We start from the raw sequence: 20,303 nt of genomic DNA, 5'->3' as shown, positions 1-20,303 counted from the left end.
TGGCGATGACTTGGCAGAATCGCCAACAATATTGCACAATGCACCAACGTCACATCCGATCTCTGATATATACAACAATTCTCACTGTACAGGTATTGAGTGTTATACTACACATACGTATATATGTATACATCTAAGTGCAATCTTGCAAGCAACAGGCAATTGCAAAATTGAATAAAACGGATAATTACAATAATAGTAACAATATCACAGATAAAATAATAATAATACTGATATAGTAATAATAATAATAATATACAGATAAAATCATACAATAATAAAAATACATATATCACCTTGTAACGGGATTTGAACCGTTACATGGTTAGTAATAGGCATTTTTCTACATTAAAATTGTAGCATGTTAACTTAAGATGATTTTAAAGTGTAACATATTTTCAGTGTATACCTTGTATACTTGGTTAATGATCCGGCATTTGACCTTAAGGTTACCTATAGGCTAATGATGCCCTTAACAAGGGGCGAAACATGTTCCTAAGAAGCGTACATAATGTTATGTAAATTTCACCCACGCAGCACGTGGCATGTATTGAATAGGTGGTACGATAGAATAAATTATTTTGTGATAATTTGCTTATAGTCAGCTTCAATACAGACCAACAATGAGAATTGTCTCTTGCAAAATGGTACATTGATGCCGTTAAAAGTGCTTCTAGTTTGATGTCCTTAAAGCTGAGGGCAAATGTTGTTCATGAAGGTCAAATTATTTCTACGAAGTAGGTGGTGAAGGTTTGCAGTTCAGTGTGGAACAAGTGACGTGATAAATAATAATAATAAAACCCAAATTAGTGCAAGGGCTGTTGAAGAAAGGGGCTGATCGAATAGCAAAAAATAATATGTAACTCACCTTGCACTGAGGTGTGTAAGATGTAGCTAGTAGTGCATAACTGAAATGAAGGGAAACATGAGTAGGGAAGATCAGGAAGGGAGGGGGAAGGGCAGGGAGGGGGAAAACGGGGTAGGGCAGATCGGAGCGAGCGGGGAAGGGAGAGGAAAGTGAGGGGGGGCTATTTAAAGGCGGGGCTGAAGGGTGCAGGAATAGGGGTAATTGATGCGGAAAGGTATCTTGAACTGAATGAAAAATCTATTTATGATTTGTTAAATTAACTTTTCCAGAAATAATAATGAGAAGGTCAATGAAATATTGGATTTCTCCTAAATGTCATTAAGGTTGTAGTTTGAATTGAAATACTGATCTAAATGTATAAAACAGTTTTCCATTATATTAAGTAGGGAGCCTTTGTTTATTATCTTAAGGATTTCCATATCTTGTTGTATGTTGGTAAAATTATGATTGTAATCTTGCAAGTATTGACATACTGCTGAGAATTTGTTATATCTTAGGGCATTAATATGTTCTGAATATCTTGTTTGGAAACTCCTCCCAGTTTATCAAACATATGAAAAATTGCAATTATTACACTTGATCCTGTAAACTCCTGATTTTGAGAAACTGCTAATCCTGTTAACTGATGTTAAATTATGTAGGATATCTGTATTTTTATTGTTCATTTTGAAGGCTATTTTTACATTGTGTTTCTTAAAAATGTTAGTGACTTTATAGATCTCTTTATTAAATGTAAAGGTAGAAATTAAGGGGACATTGAGTTTTTCTTTCTTTAATGTGTATGCAGATTTCTGCTATAATACCCAAGGCCAGTGAGCCCAATGCCAAACCTTCCTATTGGTAGATGATGTTATCAAAAGTGAAGATATTATCATTTACAACTACTTTTAAAACTGTATTTGATGATTATTCTTTCTGTGAAAAAAAAAACTATTGTAACCATTGGATTTTGCGATACTGCGAATTGTGTTTAGTTCGTTTTTAGATCATTTTTAGACATAGGCACATTAAAGGCTCGGTGAACTAAGCTATTGTAAGTTGCTCAATTATGAATCTGTGGATGTGTTGAGTCTTGGTGGATTGTAGAAGCAGTTTGAGTGGGTTTTCTAAAGATTTTATAATTTAAAAAGTTTGAGTGTCTGGTGGTGATTAAATCTAAAAAGTTTATTTTTTTATCATTTTCGGCTTCCAGTGTGAATTAGATGTGTGAATCAACGTTATTAAGACTGAGAAGAGTGGTAGCAGTGTTGAATGTTTTTCATCCATAATTACTAAGATATGATCTACATATCTAGCCCAAAGGAGAATATTGTCGAAGTTTGTGTTGTTGTTAATTTTAGTATGTTTTAGAAACTGTATGCAGATTTCTGCTATAATACCCGAGGCCAGCGAGCCCAATGCCAAACCTTCCTATTGGTAGATGATGTTATCAAAAGTGAAGATATTATCATTTACAACTACTTTTAAAATGGACAGAAATCCTGGATTTCATATTTACTTAAATGACTGTATTTATTTAAATTATTTTTGATAATAGGGTATAATTTTGATACTTGTATGCTGGGATACATATTCATGATATCAAAAGAATGGAGTGATTGGGTTAAACAATGAACTTTTCATATTTATGTATTAATTCTGTAGTGTTTTTAATGGATATTTTAGACATAAATTGGTAATTCTTCCTCAAAAATTTTTGGATAAATTGAGACATTTTCTTTAAAGGGCTTGGTCTGTAGTTGATGATCGGGCGAATGGGGACGCTGGTCTTGTGTATCTTAGAAAGGGCTTTTGCAATGGGAAGACCTGGATTTACGATTATTAATTTTGTTCTTTCTTGATCTGTAAATATGTACGGGGTGTTCTTTAAGGTCTGTTTGAGTAATCATTGAATTCTCTGGGTGGGGTCCTTTGTAACTATGGTAAATGAACTGTCTGTAAAGAATTCATTTGTTTTGCTAATGTATTCATTTTTGTCCATTACAACGATTGTGTTACCCTTGTCGGCTTTAGTGACTGAGGTATGAGCGATGCTAATAATGCAATTCCTTATGCAGCCAGTCCCTGCTATGAATGATGTGAAAATGTTGCTCATAGGGTCAATTGGTGCATGCATTTCAGTGGACTTGGCAAACTGGTAGGTAATATCAACTTGTGGTTCAGTGAGGAAACCAACGGGAAACCACATCACTCCTCATTGCCCCAGCATGCCTCTTCAGTGATGCCTAGGGCATATATGACAGCTAATGGTGGAGTTGTTGAGGATCCAACCAGCCTTCAGGCTGAGGACTGAACGCACGCACAGGGGAAAGAATGTGTAGTTAAATGTTGTGAAGAAAATTAGTCTCTGGAAGAAACACTACAAGTAATGGCTGTCTTTCATATGACAGGACTGTCTGGCTTCATGGCTATATGGTTAGCATACTGGCCTTCAGTCCAAGGAAACCCGGGCTTGATTCCCAGCCGGATCATGGATTTTAACCTTCATTGGTTAATTTCAATGGCTCGGCATCTGAATGTGTGTGCCTTATTCATCACTCTTTCCTTCTAAGAGGGTCAGGATGTTCCATGTGAACCTGTCTTCATTTTTCAAGAGGATATGTCCATAAAACTGGGCTCATCTTGTTCTCATCAATTCCCAAATTCCTCATAGACATACAGGTCACCTACGAGGCATCAACTTGAAAGATCTGCACCGGGTCTCTCCAGAGGTCACTTGCTATTAACTAAATATGACTGGACTGAATGTTATTCAGTTGGTGTGATGAGTTATACCTGTTAATGAACATGACCAATAGTTCTGTTACTAAGGATAATACAGTAATATTATTAATTTAATGTCTTTCAAGAAAATATATTTGAAAAATAATACCTAATTGAACTCTTTTTTTAATTGATATCTCCAGGCAAGTTTGGTGGCACAAGACACAGCATTATTCAACCAGCTATTTGCCCTACATGAAGCAATCTTGGATCTTCGAGAGCAGCTGGAAGCTTCAGGGTCTGAGTGCAGCTCTGGAGACACATCACCTTGTTCTACGTTATCCAGTGCTAGTTCTGGAAGCAGCACAAGCACTCATAAAAAGGTACATATATCTAATTCAGAGCTCACTGATCATTGTAGTATGTGTAGAAGAAATTAGAGTGTAACTTTTATAGAATTTTAGAAAGGAAGTTTTTCCATCATATATTAGGCTACAGTGATAATGTCAAGAAAAGGAATAAATTTAAAAGAAATTAGTAACAGAAAAATGTTTACAATCTTCATTTCACACTTAACAAAATGTTTGGTTATATAGTGACAGAGTAGAACGAAAAGAGGGATTTTATTATAATTTAGTGAGATAAAAAGAATGTATTAAAAATTTGTTTGCCTAAAAGCAATATTAGCACAAATCCCTTCAGTATTTTTGTCTGGGTTTAGTTTCTTAGGTTTCACCTATTCTCTAATTCTGTTGTTACTGATCTTTTCCTTCCTGGACCACTACTGCATGTAATTAATTCTTTTGCTGCTGGTTATTGTAGCATTAACATAGTTGACAACATTAATTGATAGCTTATTCTCACCAAGCAAGTTGGCCACCTGGTTTGGGTCATGTAGCTGTGAGCTTGCATTCTGGAGATGGTGTGTTCAAACCCCACTGTCGGCAGCCCTGAGGATGATTTTCCGTGTTTTCCCATTTTCACACCAGACCCTGGTCACTTCTTTCTCAATCCCAGCCTTTCCTATCCCATCATTGCGATAAGACCTATCCATGTTGGTGCTATGTGTCAATATATGATTTTCTTCATTCATTCATTCATTCATTCATTCATTCATTCATTCATTCATTCATTCATTCATTCATTCAGAAATTTTATACTTTAAGCACAAAAATGAGATCATTGTCCATACTCATATCTCTTTGTTCTAGCGTTCATCGAGTTTTGTGAGACATCACGTATCCTATCCTCCAACAGCTCGCAATCGATCACATCGCATCAAATCTGCAGTACCACACCATGGCTGTCAAGGGTCATATGATTCAGGAATTCACACTTCAGACCATGAGATATTTGTATGAATTTGCTGTATTATTAGAGCATTTGTTTAAGTATGATAACAGATGATCTTTATATATATTTATTCAACACTTCTTCATAACTTATAGAGTAGATACTGGTAGAATTTGTCCACTATATTAGCAAAGTAAAATCATACTGAACTGTGGTCTCTCTACCTGATATATACAAAATTTGGTGTGAACTCACAGTCATTGAAGAGCTAATTTTAAAAGTATCATTCCATCTATCACCCAAAATCATCTAACACATGATGAAGAGCAGAATTTTAAAAATAAACTGGATTCAATTTCCAAGTTCCATTCACAATATACCATATATGAAATATTAACATTTTAATATGCTTCTTTAAATTGTGTATTATCACTCAAAACTATGGTTGTATCACACTACATACTCTGGGAGTATGTATGGGCAAACTACAAACCACTTCTTAAGCAACCTGCAAAGCCAGCAAACACTACATAGTTCAGAACTGGTAGATGGAGGCACAAACGGAGAGTGAGTGCAGTGGCAGTTGCTGAATCTTAGATAAATAATGATTCCATTTTACATATAATTGAGATTGTGATGAACAAATAACAAATTACAAGACTGTACTTTTAATTACATTTATTTAACATTTGCAGTTATTTCACTAAAAATCTGGGTATATATTTATTTACAGCTGCAATCTAGTAGAATCTGTATCTTGATTTGGCTTACTTCATTTGTAAAAACAGTTGCTCACTACACACAAATAAATAAAAGCAAATATAACTTAGTCAAAATTTTAGTTGCAAATAACCTCCATTTCAGGAGCTTAGCAACTGAAAAATGTTTGAATACATCTACACCAATTTTACTGTGACACAAATGTTAAATGTTTGCACTGATATTAATTTAAGTGGCAATCCCCGTCTTACCTTTGCAGGTTGGAGGAGCGTAGGATTTTAAAAGGTCACAATCATTTTCTCGGTTTTGGAAATTGCCGATTTTGTTGGCTTTGTTTGTGCCACGGCACTTTCCAACTGGAACTGCACTGCTTTCAGCCACTGATTTTTATTCAGGTTTGCAATATGAAAGAGTGACGGACAAAAGGACACTCGCCTTCCACAGTGCCATTTCTTGAGTTAGCACAAATGTCAAGAATTGCTTGTTTGTGAAACAGTAAATTCCCATGCATAATGTAGGCTATGATAACTTATCTTTTGCCAAAAAGGCAGTGACTAAATGGATGAGCTGGTGTTTTTTGAGCTTATGCCTTTGCAAGTAATTATGAAAAATAAATAATTCTGTGTATTGTATATTATTACTCAAGATCTATGGTTGTATCATACTACATACTGTGGGACCATGTAGGCCATGTATGGACAAACCCCAAACCCCACTGTCGGCAGCCCTGAAGATGGTTTTCCATGGTTTCTTATTTTCACACCAGGCAAATGCTGGTACTGCACCTTAATTCAGGCCACAGCCACTTCCTTCCCACTCCTTGCCCTTTTCTCTCCTACTGTCACCATAAGACCTATCTGTGTCGGTGTGACATAAAACAAGTTGTAAAAAAAACATAATGAAATCAAGAACTTTAAGAATTTGATACCCAAAAGTATATTATGTATATAGTTAATTAGAGGACTGCCTTACTGAGGCAGTAAAGGTATGCTCATTTTACCTGGAAGGATTTGGGTTCGACTCCTCATCAGAAAGTCAGCCTACACTAGAAATGAGTATCAGGTTAACTTCTTGGAACAAGGGTGGCTGGGCATAAAGCTAACCATTCTATCTTATTGGATGCCAAGATTACAAATTGTAGGAGATTTATCAAGATGGCTTTGCTTTATGAGACCACCAACATTCAATTGCACATTTTGACCATAATAAATATACAGAAAGTAGAGCCTTTGTGGCTCATGCAGCAGCACGCCGGCTTCTCATCACTTTGTTCCGTGGTTCAAATGCCGGTCACCCCATGTGAGATTTGTGCTGGAGAAAACGGAGGCAGGACAGGCTTTTCTCTGAGTACTCCGATTTTTCCTGTCATCTTTCATTCGAGCTACACTCTCCAATACATTTCATCTCTCAGTCATTAATCATTGCCCCAGAGGAGTGCGACAAACTTCAGCAGCCGTCACAGTTCCTATCTATGCCGCTAGATGGGGGCTTCATTCATTCCATTCCTGTCCCGGTTGAAACTGGAAACAGGCCGTTGATTTTCATTTTTAAATGTACAAGAAAGTCAATTAAATTAGCAGTGTATTATCATATTATCATCATTACATAACAATCTCTGTAGTGCAATGGTTAGCAGTAGCTGATAAGTTCAGAGGCCTGGGACCAATTCTTGGTACTGTCAGAGATTTAAGACTGACAGGAGGGTTGATATGTGGTTAAAAGTTACATGGAGCTCACCTCCAGAGAACTGCACCACCTTGAGGATAAGACGACACAAATATTTTACTACATAACAGACATAAATGTTAAAAAATATAGTGTGGTATTCTTGTTTGTATGCATGTGGTGCTATTTCCAGTACTAAAACATTCAAATAATATATATTAAAAGTTTATCTTTAACATTTTGAGTACATACTTTTTTAAACAGGCTTCCCTAATGCACAAATGTAGGCAACATATTCCAAAACCGATCACCTTTAACATTTCTTTCAAGATTTGCAAAAATGGGAAAAGTAACAGAATTGATATTCTTGAAAGTCAGCTCTTCAATTACTGTAGTTTCCTCTAATGTTACCACTGAATAGAATTATTTTTGTACATATATAATATATATTGTACATATATCTACAATTTTTGAAATGTAGAAAATAATAAAATTATCATTACTAATAAAATAATATATAATATTAATACTTGCAGGAAAATATTTTACAAAAGCTTTCCATATGCCAGTTTATGTTGTAGGGAAGATTCTGTAAATGTTTGTTTTTAATTTGTTATTGTCTGCATTACAAATAAGCATAGGAATTCATCATAACCCTCAAGAAGGTGCGTGATGCTTTGTTGCTCGAGGAGGCATACACGGTCTTTCTGACCGGGAAAGTGTAAAGTTAAAACTATGGATGTAATTTTATCAAGATTTTAATTTCCCGTTACATACACAGGAAGTATTATGTGAAATTAAAGAAATGTGCTTTATAGCTGAATTAATACATATCAATCCCATGAAAATATATTTTATTACAATGTCATGCTTTACAGTGATTATCGCAAAGAAACATGGTAGTAACATAGTAGACAGTAGTAAATGAAGATATGCCCTCAATGTATTTCACAATTCAAGCTCAAAATGCAATGAAACATTACTTTCTGTAAATATTAGACAGAAATTAAGTTACTAGAATGAAAAGGAAGAATAATAAATAATACAAACTTACTTGAATCTTGGTTAGTGTGAGAACTTCAAAATGTACTGTAATAATGAAAAGTAAAATAATATTTAAAACAACACAACACAAACTAACTGGCAATATTCAAAACCATATTTATAAAAAGTAAGACTTAAAACATCTCGAAATGGCTTCTGAAAACATTTGCTCTAAAATTTGTGCTCTTTCAGTTATTCAGCATCAGAATCTATATCCCCTTCAGAGTTAGCACAACTAACACACCTGAACATGATATGTTCTTTAAAAATGTAATGTGTACATACACTACACTTTGTTTTTGACTTGCGGTTTTCCTTCCAGTCACAAATGTAACATCTTCCAGGTGTACCTGTGTCCCTGGGAGGTAGGGTGGTTACTTCAGGTGTTCGTCACTTTCTGCAGTTTACGCTTTAGGGACTGGAGTAATCCTTCATTTTGAAGATGTGACTTCAAGTAATCTTCACACAATTCTTTGCAAAGGCACTTGAGAAAGTCTTTCAATTTCAGTTCCTGCCTACAGATTTTCTGAACCACAGCCTTGACTACTATAAAACTCCTCAGAAGAGCAATGTCCAGGAGATTGAAAAATACAGAGAGTGGCTGTTGATTGCATGTCCTAGCTGCTTTACACTGATCAACCATGTCTACTCCACCTTTAGTGGAGTTGTAAAATGTGAGTATTTTTTTTTTTTTTCTTCTTTCGATTGAGCATCTATTTCTTTTGGACATTAAGAGACTAAAGTTTTCTCTTCATTGAACCCTAAAATACTGGAATGAGCTTCTCTACTTTTACTTTGCAAGAACATTGGAGGGATATCCTTATTTTTGCGGAGTGTCCCAACAATAGCCAGTCTATGATTCATCAGGAGATTAGAGGCGAAACGTACAGATGTGTAGTAGTTGTCAGTAGTTACATTCCTGCTGGAACCACTAACAGGCTGAATCAGTATCTCTGCAACACCATGTGCAGAATTGTCTAATTGGTACGGCACAGTAGGGTGTTTTTCCTACATACAGTACACCTCCAATTTGATAGTGTAGAAAGTTTTTGGACAGCACAGAACATACCTTTTTGGACCATACTTAGGTGGCTTATTTTTTATGTGCTGCCGAAAGCTACACCAACACTTGAAAGACTCTAACATTTCATCTATTGTGACATACTCACTTGGAGCATAGGCACTAATACAGTTGAAATGTTTTATATTTATGCACATACAGAAATATTCTACTGCTGTGCCATCTGTACACTAGAGATCTTTCAAGTTGACATGAGTTGCTTTCAGAGGCCCTGCCATATACAAAAGACAAATAGTAGCTTTTATTTCTGTCTCATTCATGATCATGGGAATAATTAGGACAAGCTTTATCAATTCTTTGGTTAATAAAGCCTACAGTTTCGTCTAGCATATCCTCTGTAAAAAAATAAGTTCCAAGCTAGAGGATTAGTTGTGCTAGCAGCCATTTGCTTTACAGTAGGCATTTGGCTTATCAAGTCATAACGGCTGGTTCGTCATATTTGAGGAGGACCATGTATTTTCCAAACAGTTTGACCATCCTTCACCAGTGTAAACAGGAGATGGTAAATCACCGGATCACGTAGTCGCATCTTCATCGTCACCTGATTGTTCACAATCAGCCTTATGGTCATCCATTTCCACAGTATCATCACCATCTTCTTCATCCAGAACTAAAGGAGAATTAAATTCTACATCAGACTCATTACCATCTTCAAAAACCAACTGATGCTTTATAGCTTCTACTTCCCTCAGACCTAGGGTTGCCATAATTGTCTGCCACAAAACTGGGACAAATACATATTAGCAAATAAGTTCAAATGTAGGCTAGTATTTGGCATACTTTTAATGTGAAACACTTTACAATATATTACAAGTTATGTTTTATTATGGCAGTTGTACTTTTGTGATGATTGTACAGAGTCAAGGTATTTCAACATTTTGACACTGGTGATTAATGTATAGAATTCAGAACAACTTACATTTGTCATATTATATTGTATGTCAAGAATGGCCCTAATTGATAACAAATGTAACCTATTTCTTTCTTCAGTCCAGTGAGCTTTCATTAGTGAGAACACTCTCTCTACATTAGCATTGTGTGTAGGAAGAGAGAAGTAAAACTGGACTATTTTCAGTAATTCGGAGCATTGCTCTTCTGTCATACAGCTTTTAAAGAACAGAACTTCTTGCTAGCTATGAAACCACTGAATTCTTCATTTGATTTATTTTCTTTCAGAAAAGACTTTAATTTCATGACCTGATCAAGCAAAATGCTCTCATTCAATTTACAGTTACTATGTTCATGTAGCCATTTGAAAGAATATTCTAACTGATCCCATGTAATTGTCATCTGTAGCTAAGCAACCAATCAAAATGTTGCAATTGTGACAGAGACTCACTCCATTTCAACAGATATTCAATAGTTGTTTCATAAAATGACATACATTCATCTTGTAGTGTCTGACATTGTGCTTTTGGTAGGTCAGGTAGAAAATCCTTCACTTTTGAACTAACAAAACCTGCATTCTGTCTTTCTGTTAAAGTGTCAATTACTTCCTGTAGTACCATCCTAACCTCATTTGTTGAAATCCCTTTCGTTTCAATCCTGGCAATGGACTTCTGAAACAGATTCATCTGTGCCATGAGAAACCAGAAATAAGCCTCACCAACTTCATTTGAGAAAAAAGATTTCAGGAGAACTGGACATCTGTCTTGTGACATGAAATAAGATTTCAATGGCTGAAACACACGTAAAAATATTTCAATTGCTGGAAATGAACTTAACCATCATGTTTTTACATGTCTTTGGAGGTCTTGATATGTAACATTAAGAAATTCACAAAACTCCATGCAACTCTAACAGTATATATAGAAAAGTAATTGTACACTTTCACTATTAAAGCCTGAACATCTACAGAGAGAGAGTCAGCACCAACTTGTAGGGCATTATGTAAAATATGGGCTGGACACCCAACCCCTACAATTGGTCTACTTAATTTAGACTTCAATTTTGTGAAAACATTGTTTTCACCTTTCCTAGTCAGACCCCCAAAATTTGTAATTGTATTATCGCCCCCATATGCACTAATTTTCTCACTGATGTTATTGTGTCCTATAACATTATGAATTAATTCAGAAATTGTGTCAGAATTTTCATTGCTACACTCAACAAGATCTAATAGTTTTGACTGGATACCTTCCTCTTTGTCAAAATATTGCACAATTACAAGAAAAATCTTATGATGCTTATGATTGCTAGCATCTGTACTAATGCTAAGAAAATCACACTTGGAAATATTTTATTTCACTTCCGCTTGTATTAGAGGTGAAATTACATTATTTACTACTGCTTCAGTTTTTGTCTTTCCACTGGAAAATGTTTTTGCAATTTTCGAATCGTTGAACATAGTTGGGAATAACTTGCTCGTACACGTGGTGGAGTTGTATGAGTGATGGTGCCGTACTGAATGAAAAGCAAACATTGCCTCTGCAGCAGCTACTTTTCTTTCTTCTGACTTATTGTTACTGAAATAATTCATCAGTTGCTTACTGGAGGATGCAGAACTTATGGAATTCCTATGCTTCACTGTACCTACGTGATCTTTGATGTCACTTTTTCCCCCACGTGTAATCAAAAAATAGCAACTGTAAAGAAAAATATTATTTTTAAATTACCAAGTCTGTCTTCAGGTAAACGGTAAACCATAAACAAAATTCTTTCATCGATCATTTTTTCTATTTCTTATATAGGAAAATAAAAGAAACATACTTTAAAACTACTTTAATCGATTCCTACAGATTCTTCTTCTTCGAACATAGAATAGAACAAGATTCTTTCCAGTATTCTAATTGAAAACAATCTGTAACACCGGAAGTACATAGAAAGAAGCGATAATTCGATAGTTTACTTTGACTACTTCATGGATAAGATTGATAAGGTAAAATTTAATGGATGCTTCTTGAGTCTCGACCATTCAATTTACTCAAAGTTTTAAGAGATTGGATATGCGTTTAAATTGTATTTCCTTTAGGAGTAAAGGGATTACTTTTAAAAAATCTGGGACTTTTAGTCAGCCGGATGGGACATTATTTATACCACTTTAATCTGGGATGATCCCGGTTTTCTGGGATGTATGGCAACCCTACTCAGACCAGTGTCCATAACAGACTGAACCTCACTAATTTCACTCCAGGGTTCATGTCCATGTTCCTCCAAATGTGAAAAAGAAAATCTTTTTCTGTACTGCTGAGAAGTTTTTGAATTCTTTTCTCTTCTTTTTGACAGTCCATGGCCAGAAAGAAAGACACTATAAATAATTACTTAAAATTATTTCAATGTAAAATAAACTCCACTAAAAATCACTTATCGTACCGTGAGGAGGGGCGCATGGTCTAAAGGACCAGTCAGACGTTCACCAAGGTCTGAAGATCAACTGTCTAAAAATAACTCTGCATTCGCTACAGCATGTGGTTCAGGAAGTGTCCATTTGAAGGTACTAAAAGGGAGGGAACATACGCTCGCATGACCATGAAGATGGTAAGATGTTTTTGCCACACATGGTCAATAAGAACCTGTACACCCTCTCGAGGGTTAAGTTGCAGTCCTTGGAAGACTTAATTATTTGCAAAACATACAAATTAGAAGATTATTTTGAAAGAATCTGAGCTCAAAATTGAGAAAAATAAAACAAACCATTATTTGGAAGGCAATGATTAATATCGTATTGAAACCTCAACCAATTTTCTTCTCTGCATAAATTGATGTAGTTGTTCATTTTAGTTGCTTGAAACATCTTCAGTCTTCAGACCTGTGTGCTTATGTGAATAGAAAATGTCTAATAGTCTGTGGGGTTTGTGGTAACATTTGTATCTCAAATTGGGGTAGGTACCTTGATACATGAAATAAATGGCTTATCTATCTCAGCATTTCCCTGAATTGCTAAAATGTTCTACACAACCCAACCATGGGATAGCCACTTTTAACTCTGGGATTCATATTTCACGACTACAAATGGAGGTACATTCTTACTAATGTCATAACACTCGGGTAATAAAATGCTTATTTGAAAAATTAATCAAAATCATAGTATTTTCCTTCTGGGAGTGTTCTGACGTTTTTCTTATTTATGGGAATGGTCTCAAGAAAGAACAACATCACTTAAAAATGATCCAGGTGACATGCTCAAGAAAATTTTCTTCCTGATTAATGCTGGTACTATCACAATTCATAAACAAACCATTTACATAGGGTGCCTGTGGCTGGAGATGGAGCCTGTGACTTCTCACTCTCATCTTGCTTTAACAAAGCACTTTCTGTGTGTAAAGAACTGTAAGGTGGTGATGACGGTGGTGATGATGATGATAATGATGATACAATCAAAACTTAATTTCCCAGAAGGAAACCATAATTTAATTCCATCAATTGCAAGTGTTAAAAACATTCAAGCTCTTTGGGTCTTTTCAATCCTGAAATTACGAATATTTCACCTCAGTGTGGCAGTGAGCTTGTCAGTTGGATTGCCATAACTTTCCGTGACACTGGCAGCTGGTGTGCCGTTGAGACACCACTGCAAGCCTCCTATGTAGGACAATACCAGCTTCCCTGTGAGCTAGGGAAAGTACCTACATAGGGGATGTGAAGCATGTGGTGGTGACATCACCTACAATTAAGTTATATACTGCTATCCCATGATTATTGACAAGTCAGGGTACTGTGCCTTCAATAACTGCCAATTCTTTCAGTTAATGAGACATAAAATAGATATAAATTTCCTGCGAAAGATTTGTCCATCCCAAGAGTGACACACACACACAGCGGCGATTTGTGATCAATTTCGTCCATGGGGCCTGATATAAAATTTTTGACCATGAATATGCAATTAAGGCAGGAATTTTTGAAACATGTGTTTCTATACTGTACTGTATTAAACTGCACCATAAATCAATAATTTTGAAGCTACTAAATATATGAGACTGTTGGAATCGGTCTTTCATTTGGTTGATCCTATATCACACACATCTTTGGGATCTACAGTCAGATTTACACCAGAGCTGTAATTAGATCTTTTTTTTGTTGGAAAAGAACATTCATCTTCATCTACCTGATACCTTTCAGTGTTCTCTCTTATTTTGCAAACAGCTGATTCAAAACGTTGTAATGCATTGGTTATGGTAACTGCATTGGCACTCTGCATCTGAATCATGTTATACAAAATATCATTATATTTCATCATCTCATAGAAGAATTTCAGAAAAAACAAAAATTCTGAATTGATAAGTATTTTTAAAACCAAAACACTCCTTTATTGTTACATTATCCCAACCATCTTTATTCTCAGTCTTCTCAAAACATTCCAATAAAAGTGATATTTTTATGAATACTACTCACAACCCGAGACTGAAAGTTCCATCTTGTTGAAGAAACTGTTGGAATCAGCTTATTGCAAACTGATCGCAGTGCATCACTTCTCTTAGACGATGAAGAGAAAAATGTAGTGAATCCTGTAATGTTTGTGAAGAACAACCTAACAGATTTTATGTTCTTGCTACAAGCATTTCATATTACCAAATTTAGTTGATGAGCATAACAGTGAACGTACTTGGCATACAGAAAAGAATTCTGCATCAGAGCCTGGACACCTCCCTTACTCCCTTGCACCACCGTGGCCCCATCAAAGACCTGAGCTATGAGCTTTTCCTCAATATTGAAAGGTTCAAGCCTTTTTTTTTTTTTCAGAACCTCGCTGAGACCATAGGCTGTCCTATCAGTGATATTTTCAAAGGAAAGGAATCTTTCCACAGGTTTATTGTCCTTAATGTACCACAATATGATAACAAATTGACTTTGGCAAGTAATGTCTGTTGCTTCATCTGTCTACACAGAAACAAAAGTTGCAGCATTAATACCTTTGACCTAGTCTTCAATGAACACTTGATACATACAATCTAATAGTTTGTTTTGTACGGTATAATGTGTGACTTATATTTAGAAACTGATATGCGAGTGCTGTTCAGATGGTCATCTAACACAGTGTCGAGATTACCAAGAAGATATAACAAATCTAAGAAATTACCATGGTTTGCTGAGTCCTGTATTTCATTATGGCCCCTCAGTGCTAACTCGTGAGTTCCACAAAATTTTAAGCACCCTACTACACTATTTAGTGACTATTTTGTGACTACTTCATTATGTTTATGTTTCTGGACTGAGATTTTATAAAACAAACCCCACGGCACTACAGCCCTTGAAGGGCCTTGGCCTACCAAGCGACCGCTGCTCAGCCGTTATTCTTGGCTTTCTAGACCGGGGCCGCCATGTCACCATCAGATAGCTCCTCAATTCTAATCACGTAGGCTGAGTGGACCTCGAACCAGCCCTCAGGTCCAGGTAAAATTCCCTGACCTGGCCGGGAATTGAACCCGGGGCCTCTGGGTTAGAGGCAGGCATGCTACCCTTACAGCACGGGGCCGGCATAGATTTTATATGCAGTCATTTTGTGCACCAATATTAACAGTCCCAAATATTTTGTATTTACAGGCATTTTCTCGTGTGTTTTAATTTGTTCACTTAAATGTTTTAAATCCTTACACCCGGTCATTGACCACAATCCTTCACCACAAAATAACACACAGTAAAAACAAAACAGACTTTGTTTCTTTTCACTCACTGTTAACCATGACTTTTTACTGAACCATGTATTACAGAAAGTTCTCTATTTTTTGCCATTAAGTTGAGACAACGTGAAATCATTTGGTTGGTAAGCACCTAAATGTTTAATTTGAAACTTTTCTTCTAGACTTAATGAATTTAACGGAGTTTCTGATAAACAATCAACTTGGTTCATCTTAAATTAGATACTCACTTGTCCACCAAACAATTGAGAACTGCCGTACCACAATAATTACACTTCTGCGCAGAGCCAAATGAAACTTGAATTAAAGCCAGCGCAACAGGCCGGCTTCCTCTGCCCCCGAACAATGCAAGAACTCACCAGCAACACCCATGAACCCTGCCACTCTGTCAGGAAGCCGAGGAGGGGATGTAAGCCAGTCAACTGATGCGCCGCTGAGAACACATGGGGAGGCGAGGTGGTTGGGGCCAGCAGAGGCTGGCCCGCTTACACTGAACCAAGGCCACTGACGGACTATTAGCGCTGAATATCATACTCACTTCATAGTGTTTGCAGTAACAACTACAAATAATAAATTAAAATGGATTACAAAGATGAGGCCCGGCCCCTCTGGCCCTTATAGTAGAACTGCCCCTGGACACACAGTTATTCATAAAAGTCTTGGGATCCTCTTCTAACACGCCCTAATAATTGAATCGGTCTTTTCTAAAAGGCCCTTTTCTGATGTTTTTAGTGAAAATTATTTAAGTGTGATTTGGGGTTCTTGAGAGGTAAACACACCATTCAATGCTGAAATTATCTCTTTCTACCTATTAGTGTAGTCACAGGACAGCAATGATATGCATTCATTTCTACAGGGCCCTTTCTGCGGTAGAAGGCCCTTTAGCAAGGAACCAGATGTCATCTGATGGAGAAAATGGAAACTTCCTAACAGCTGCTCTGCTCTGTTATGATGTAGTGAGTAGCATAAGAGTTTTCTCAGATAGATCTGTGTTAAATTCACAGTTTTGACTAGAAACGCGTGAATAAATATAACTAAACAGAGGAATATATATCGCGTTCTATGTAGGTTTTGCATTTATACTCCCATTCGTGTGCAGTTCAGAAAAAGAATCATTCAATGATTCAGCTTCTGACAGCTCTCACTGACACTCACTGTTGCGAAGAAATTGTTAATATATTTCTGATTTATGGTCATCGATACCTAACATGTGATAGGGATTTTAGATTCATCACGCAAGTTGTTAATAAGTTGGACAGAGTGCATATCAAAAGGGTATGTGGAAATCATTGTAAACTGTGCCAAGAATAACAAATTTACAGTTCACATGGTAGTTCCAGAGGAAAGTATGGATTTTAACAGGTCATAGCCAAATCTCTACAAGAAGGGAGGGCTCTCTATGGAATCTTGAGGAAGAGGAGTTGAATGCCAGTGAAAGGTATCATTCAGGCTTGCCAGTTACTCTGAATTGAAATGTAAGTCAACAATTCCACATACTGTGACAACTTTCAATTCCATTGATAGACTTGTAAAACACACTTTTGATTTAAGTTTTCCAGGAAGTCCACGCATCAATCTTCCTCAGTGCCCTGTGTTCAATGGACACATTCCAGTTAACTCAAACATGACAGAAGACATTAAGAAAGTTATGAAGTACATCCCATGTCAGTATGAGGAGTATTATGACGATATATTGAAATGCCCAACAGAAGAGAAACTGAGCCATACACAAGAAGAATACTTGTTATTACTCTTGTGTTAGGAAATACCATTATATGTGAAAACGATTTGTATTTTGGAGAATAACAACATTACAAATTAAAGTTTTTGACAACTTTAATGAACGTGATAATTGAAAGCACAAATAACCACTGGAATAATATTTAGTGCATATGAATATTGACTCTGAGAGTCATTTCTAAAAGGCCCTTCTTTTACAGAATTTGGAAGCTTATTCTGTCCTTCTCAATGAAGCACACCAGATAAATTTTATTTCAAAACAGCTATTATGACATTTAAATGTAATGTACAAAAAATTGTTAGTCTCTGATAAATAGTTTAAATGCCAAACATACTTTTGTGTTTTTCTGAAAACTGGTCTCCATGTACATGGGGGCTTTTAGAAATGACCAGTTCAATTGTTACAATGACAACGATGCGGGTACAGGGAGTGAAAAGGAGGACAATTTTGATTTTATAATAAATAAAAAGTAATTTACTTACCTTCTTTATCCCAGTGAAGTGCCACTTATGGAGATAATGCCGCAGCTAATGACGATGAAAATGAACCTCTTTGCATACATTTCAGATGATAATGAATGATAATGTAATATTGCTAGGAGTATTATGACAAGGAAAACTGAAAACCCATGGAAAAACAAACCCCACCTCTACCTTGTCTGGCACAAAGTTCACGGCACATAGATTCAAAGCCATGATACAGTGATGAAAGTCTAACATCTAACTGTCTGAGTCTTGGAGAAACCAGAATGAACCAGTGAGCCGAAGATTTTTTAATACTTTGAGCAAGTTTTCTAAGTATTCATTTCTTCTTTGCTAGTGGTTTAACATCAGGGTACGATAGACAAATGGTACAGTCACCAACTTCTCTTCAAGAAGACTCTAATCCCAGCTCATATATGTGGGATTTTTAAATTCTACCAGTACTTCACGTTTGTGTGGTTCAGATTCCATGTAAAATTGGAGGTCCTACGGCTATGAAAACTAAGTCAGCAGCCATGTAAAACTGCAAGCTTGCTTGCTTATTTTTTAGTTTAACATCACAAAACACATGTAGATTTTTGGCAATAACATTATGGGAAAGGGCTAGGATTGGGGAGGTAGCGGCCATGACTTTAATGAAGTTATAATCCCAGCATTTACCTACTGTGAAAATGGAAACAGCATCTGGGTTGCCGACAGTGGAAAGCAAGGAAAACCGTTGTCTAGGCTGTTGAAAGTGAAGTTTGAATTTACGATCTCCAGAATGCAAACTGATGTCAAGTCACTCAGCATATCCACTTCTCTCTAAGCATGGAATTATGTTCATAAGTCCACAAATGTTTAATATCAGATTGAGTCAAATACACAAAAATGTTAATAAAATACTTTTACAGATTTTAGAATTCTAGGATGAGGATAGGGAAACCACAAGCTCACTGATTTTATGTAAGTCTCTCAAGAAAAATGTGTATTAACAATGATTATATCTTTATTTGCAAAACAGTTATATTATAACTGTACAAGATTTAACTCCAATTAATCCTTGAAATGAGGAAGTGAGGCTTATTGCTATAGATGTGCAGTTAAACTAAGTCTCTAATCATTACATGTATATATATAATATATCACATTTAATTTTTACATAAGTAGAGTTCCTTTAATATATATTCAGCATATAGTAATTTGAAGAATAGATCCTTGAGATTAGTTTGTAGGTGTACCATCACAGTCTAGTTAACTGCTTCTAGACTTGATGAGGAGACGCTGCTTCTTTAGAAGATCGCTCAATAATGAATCACTAGAGTCTGAATCTGATTCTGAAAATTAGAAGGAGACGTACATGTTAAATGATTACTCTTCATCTTTTAATATCAGTGATGGGTTACTTCATCAAGCACCAAATTTAAACCAGTAAATCACCTTTTTAGCTATCAAAAAACCCTCAAAATGTCCAATTATAGACACATTCATTATGAACATTCTGAATTTGGTAAGATTTATTCAATCACAGAGAAAGTAATTGAGATAAATTAAAATTACCTGATAAATAATTAACTCAGTTACAATTACAAATAGCTATTACAATTAAGATGTAATTAGGATACATTACAATTACCTGATAAACAATTTACTCAATTACAAATAGCTTTTTCAACTAGTATAAAATTACAATTACAGAATGTCTGTTTTAAGGAAATCACTGACATTTTTTCCCTCTGCATGAGACTTGAATGATGCCAAAATTGTTGCAAATTAAAAGATATAGTTTCTTTTTGTGTTTTATAGTATAGAGTTGTTAAGTAGCTATCATCACTGTGGGAGTAACTCCCTCATAACTTTTATTTCAGTTAGTGACTTTTAGTTGTATACAACTTATGCTACAAAATAATATATCACTAAATCTCAACATTTAGGGGGGAAGTACACCTTTGGATTTGCTAAAGGGATGCTCTACAGGGGCACTTGAAAGAATATGTTATGATACAACGCATGCTTTTAAGTAAGTGCCATTTTGATGTAGGAAAAAAGTAATGCAATTTTTTAAACAATTTTTTTTTTTTTTACATGTAAGCCAGTACCTTATACTACTTCTCAAAGTAAGTTCCAGGCATATTAAGGCACTTGTCATATCATG

At 35.8% G+C, this 20,303-nt stretch overlaps 2 protein-coding genes across 4 annotated transcripts in view; one reads left to right on the top strand and one right to left on the bottom strand.

Annotated features, from left to right (window-relative positions):
* Window positions 1-8,299, top strand: part of LOC136863343 (uncharacterized) — a 215,677-nt gene extending 207,378 nt beyond the window's left edge. For both annotated transcript variants that reach the window (XM_067139730.2, XM_067139731.2), the window contains exons 4-5: window positions 3,775-3,954; window positions 4,783-8,299. In XM_067139730.2, the coding sequence (XP_066995831.1) occupies window positions 3,775-3,954; window positions 4,783-4,932 (330 nt within the window). In that variant the 3' untranslated portion in view covers window positions 4,933-8,299. The remainder of the gene's footprint in view (window positions 1-3,774; window positions 3,955-4,782) is intronic.
* Window positions 8,300-19,139: 10,840 nt separating this feature from the next.
* The window catches only part of LOC136864740 (epidermal growth factor receptor kinase substrate 8), a 368,916-nt gene continuing 367,752 nt past the window's right edge, over window positions 19,140-20,303 (bottom strand). For both annotated transcript variants that reach the window (XM_067142087.2, XM_067142088.2), the window contains exon 19: window positions 19,140-19,485. In XM_067142087.2, the coding sequence (XP_066998188.1) occupies window positions 19,403-19,485 (83 nt within the window). In that variant the 3' untranslated portion in view covers window positions 19,140-19,402. The remainder of the gene's footprint in view (window positions 19,486-20,303) is intronic.

Source organism: Anabrus simplex, chromosome 2 (genome assembly GCF_040414725.1).
Source record: "Anabrus simplex isolate iqAnaSimp1 chromosome 2, ASM4041472v1, whole genome shotgun sequence".
Lineage (NCBI taxonomy): Eukaryota > Metazoa > Arthropoda > Insecta > Orthoptera > Tettigoniidae > Anabrus > Anabrus simplex.
This window is presented reverse-complemented; position numbering and strand designations above follow the sequence as displayed.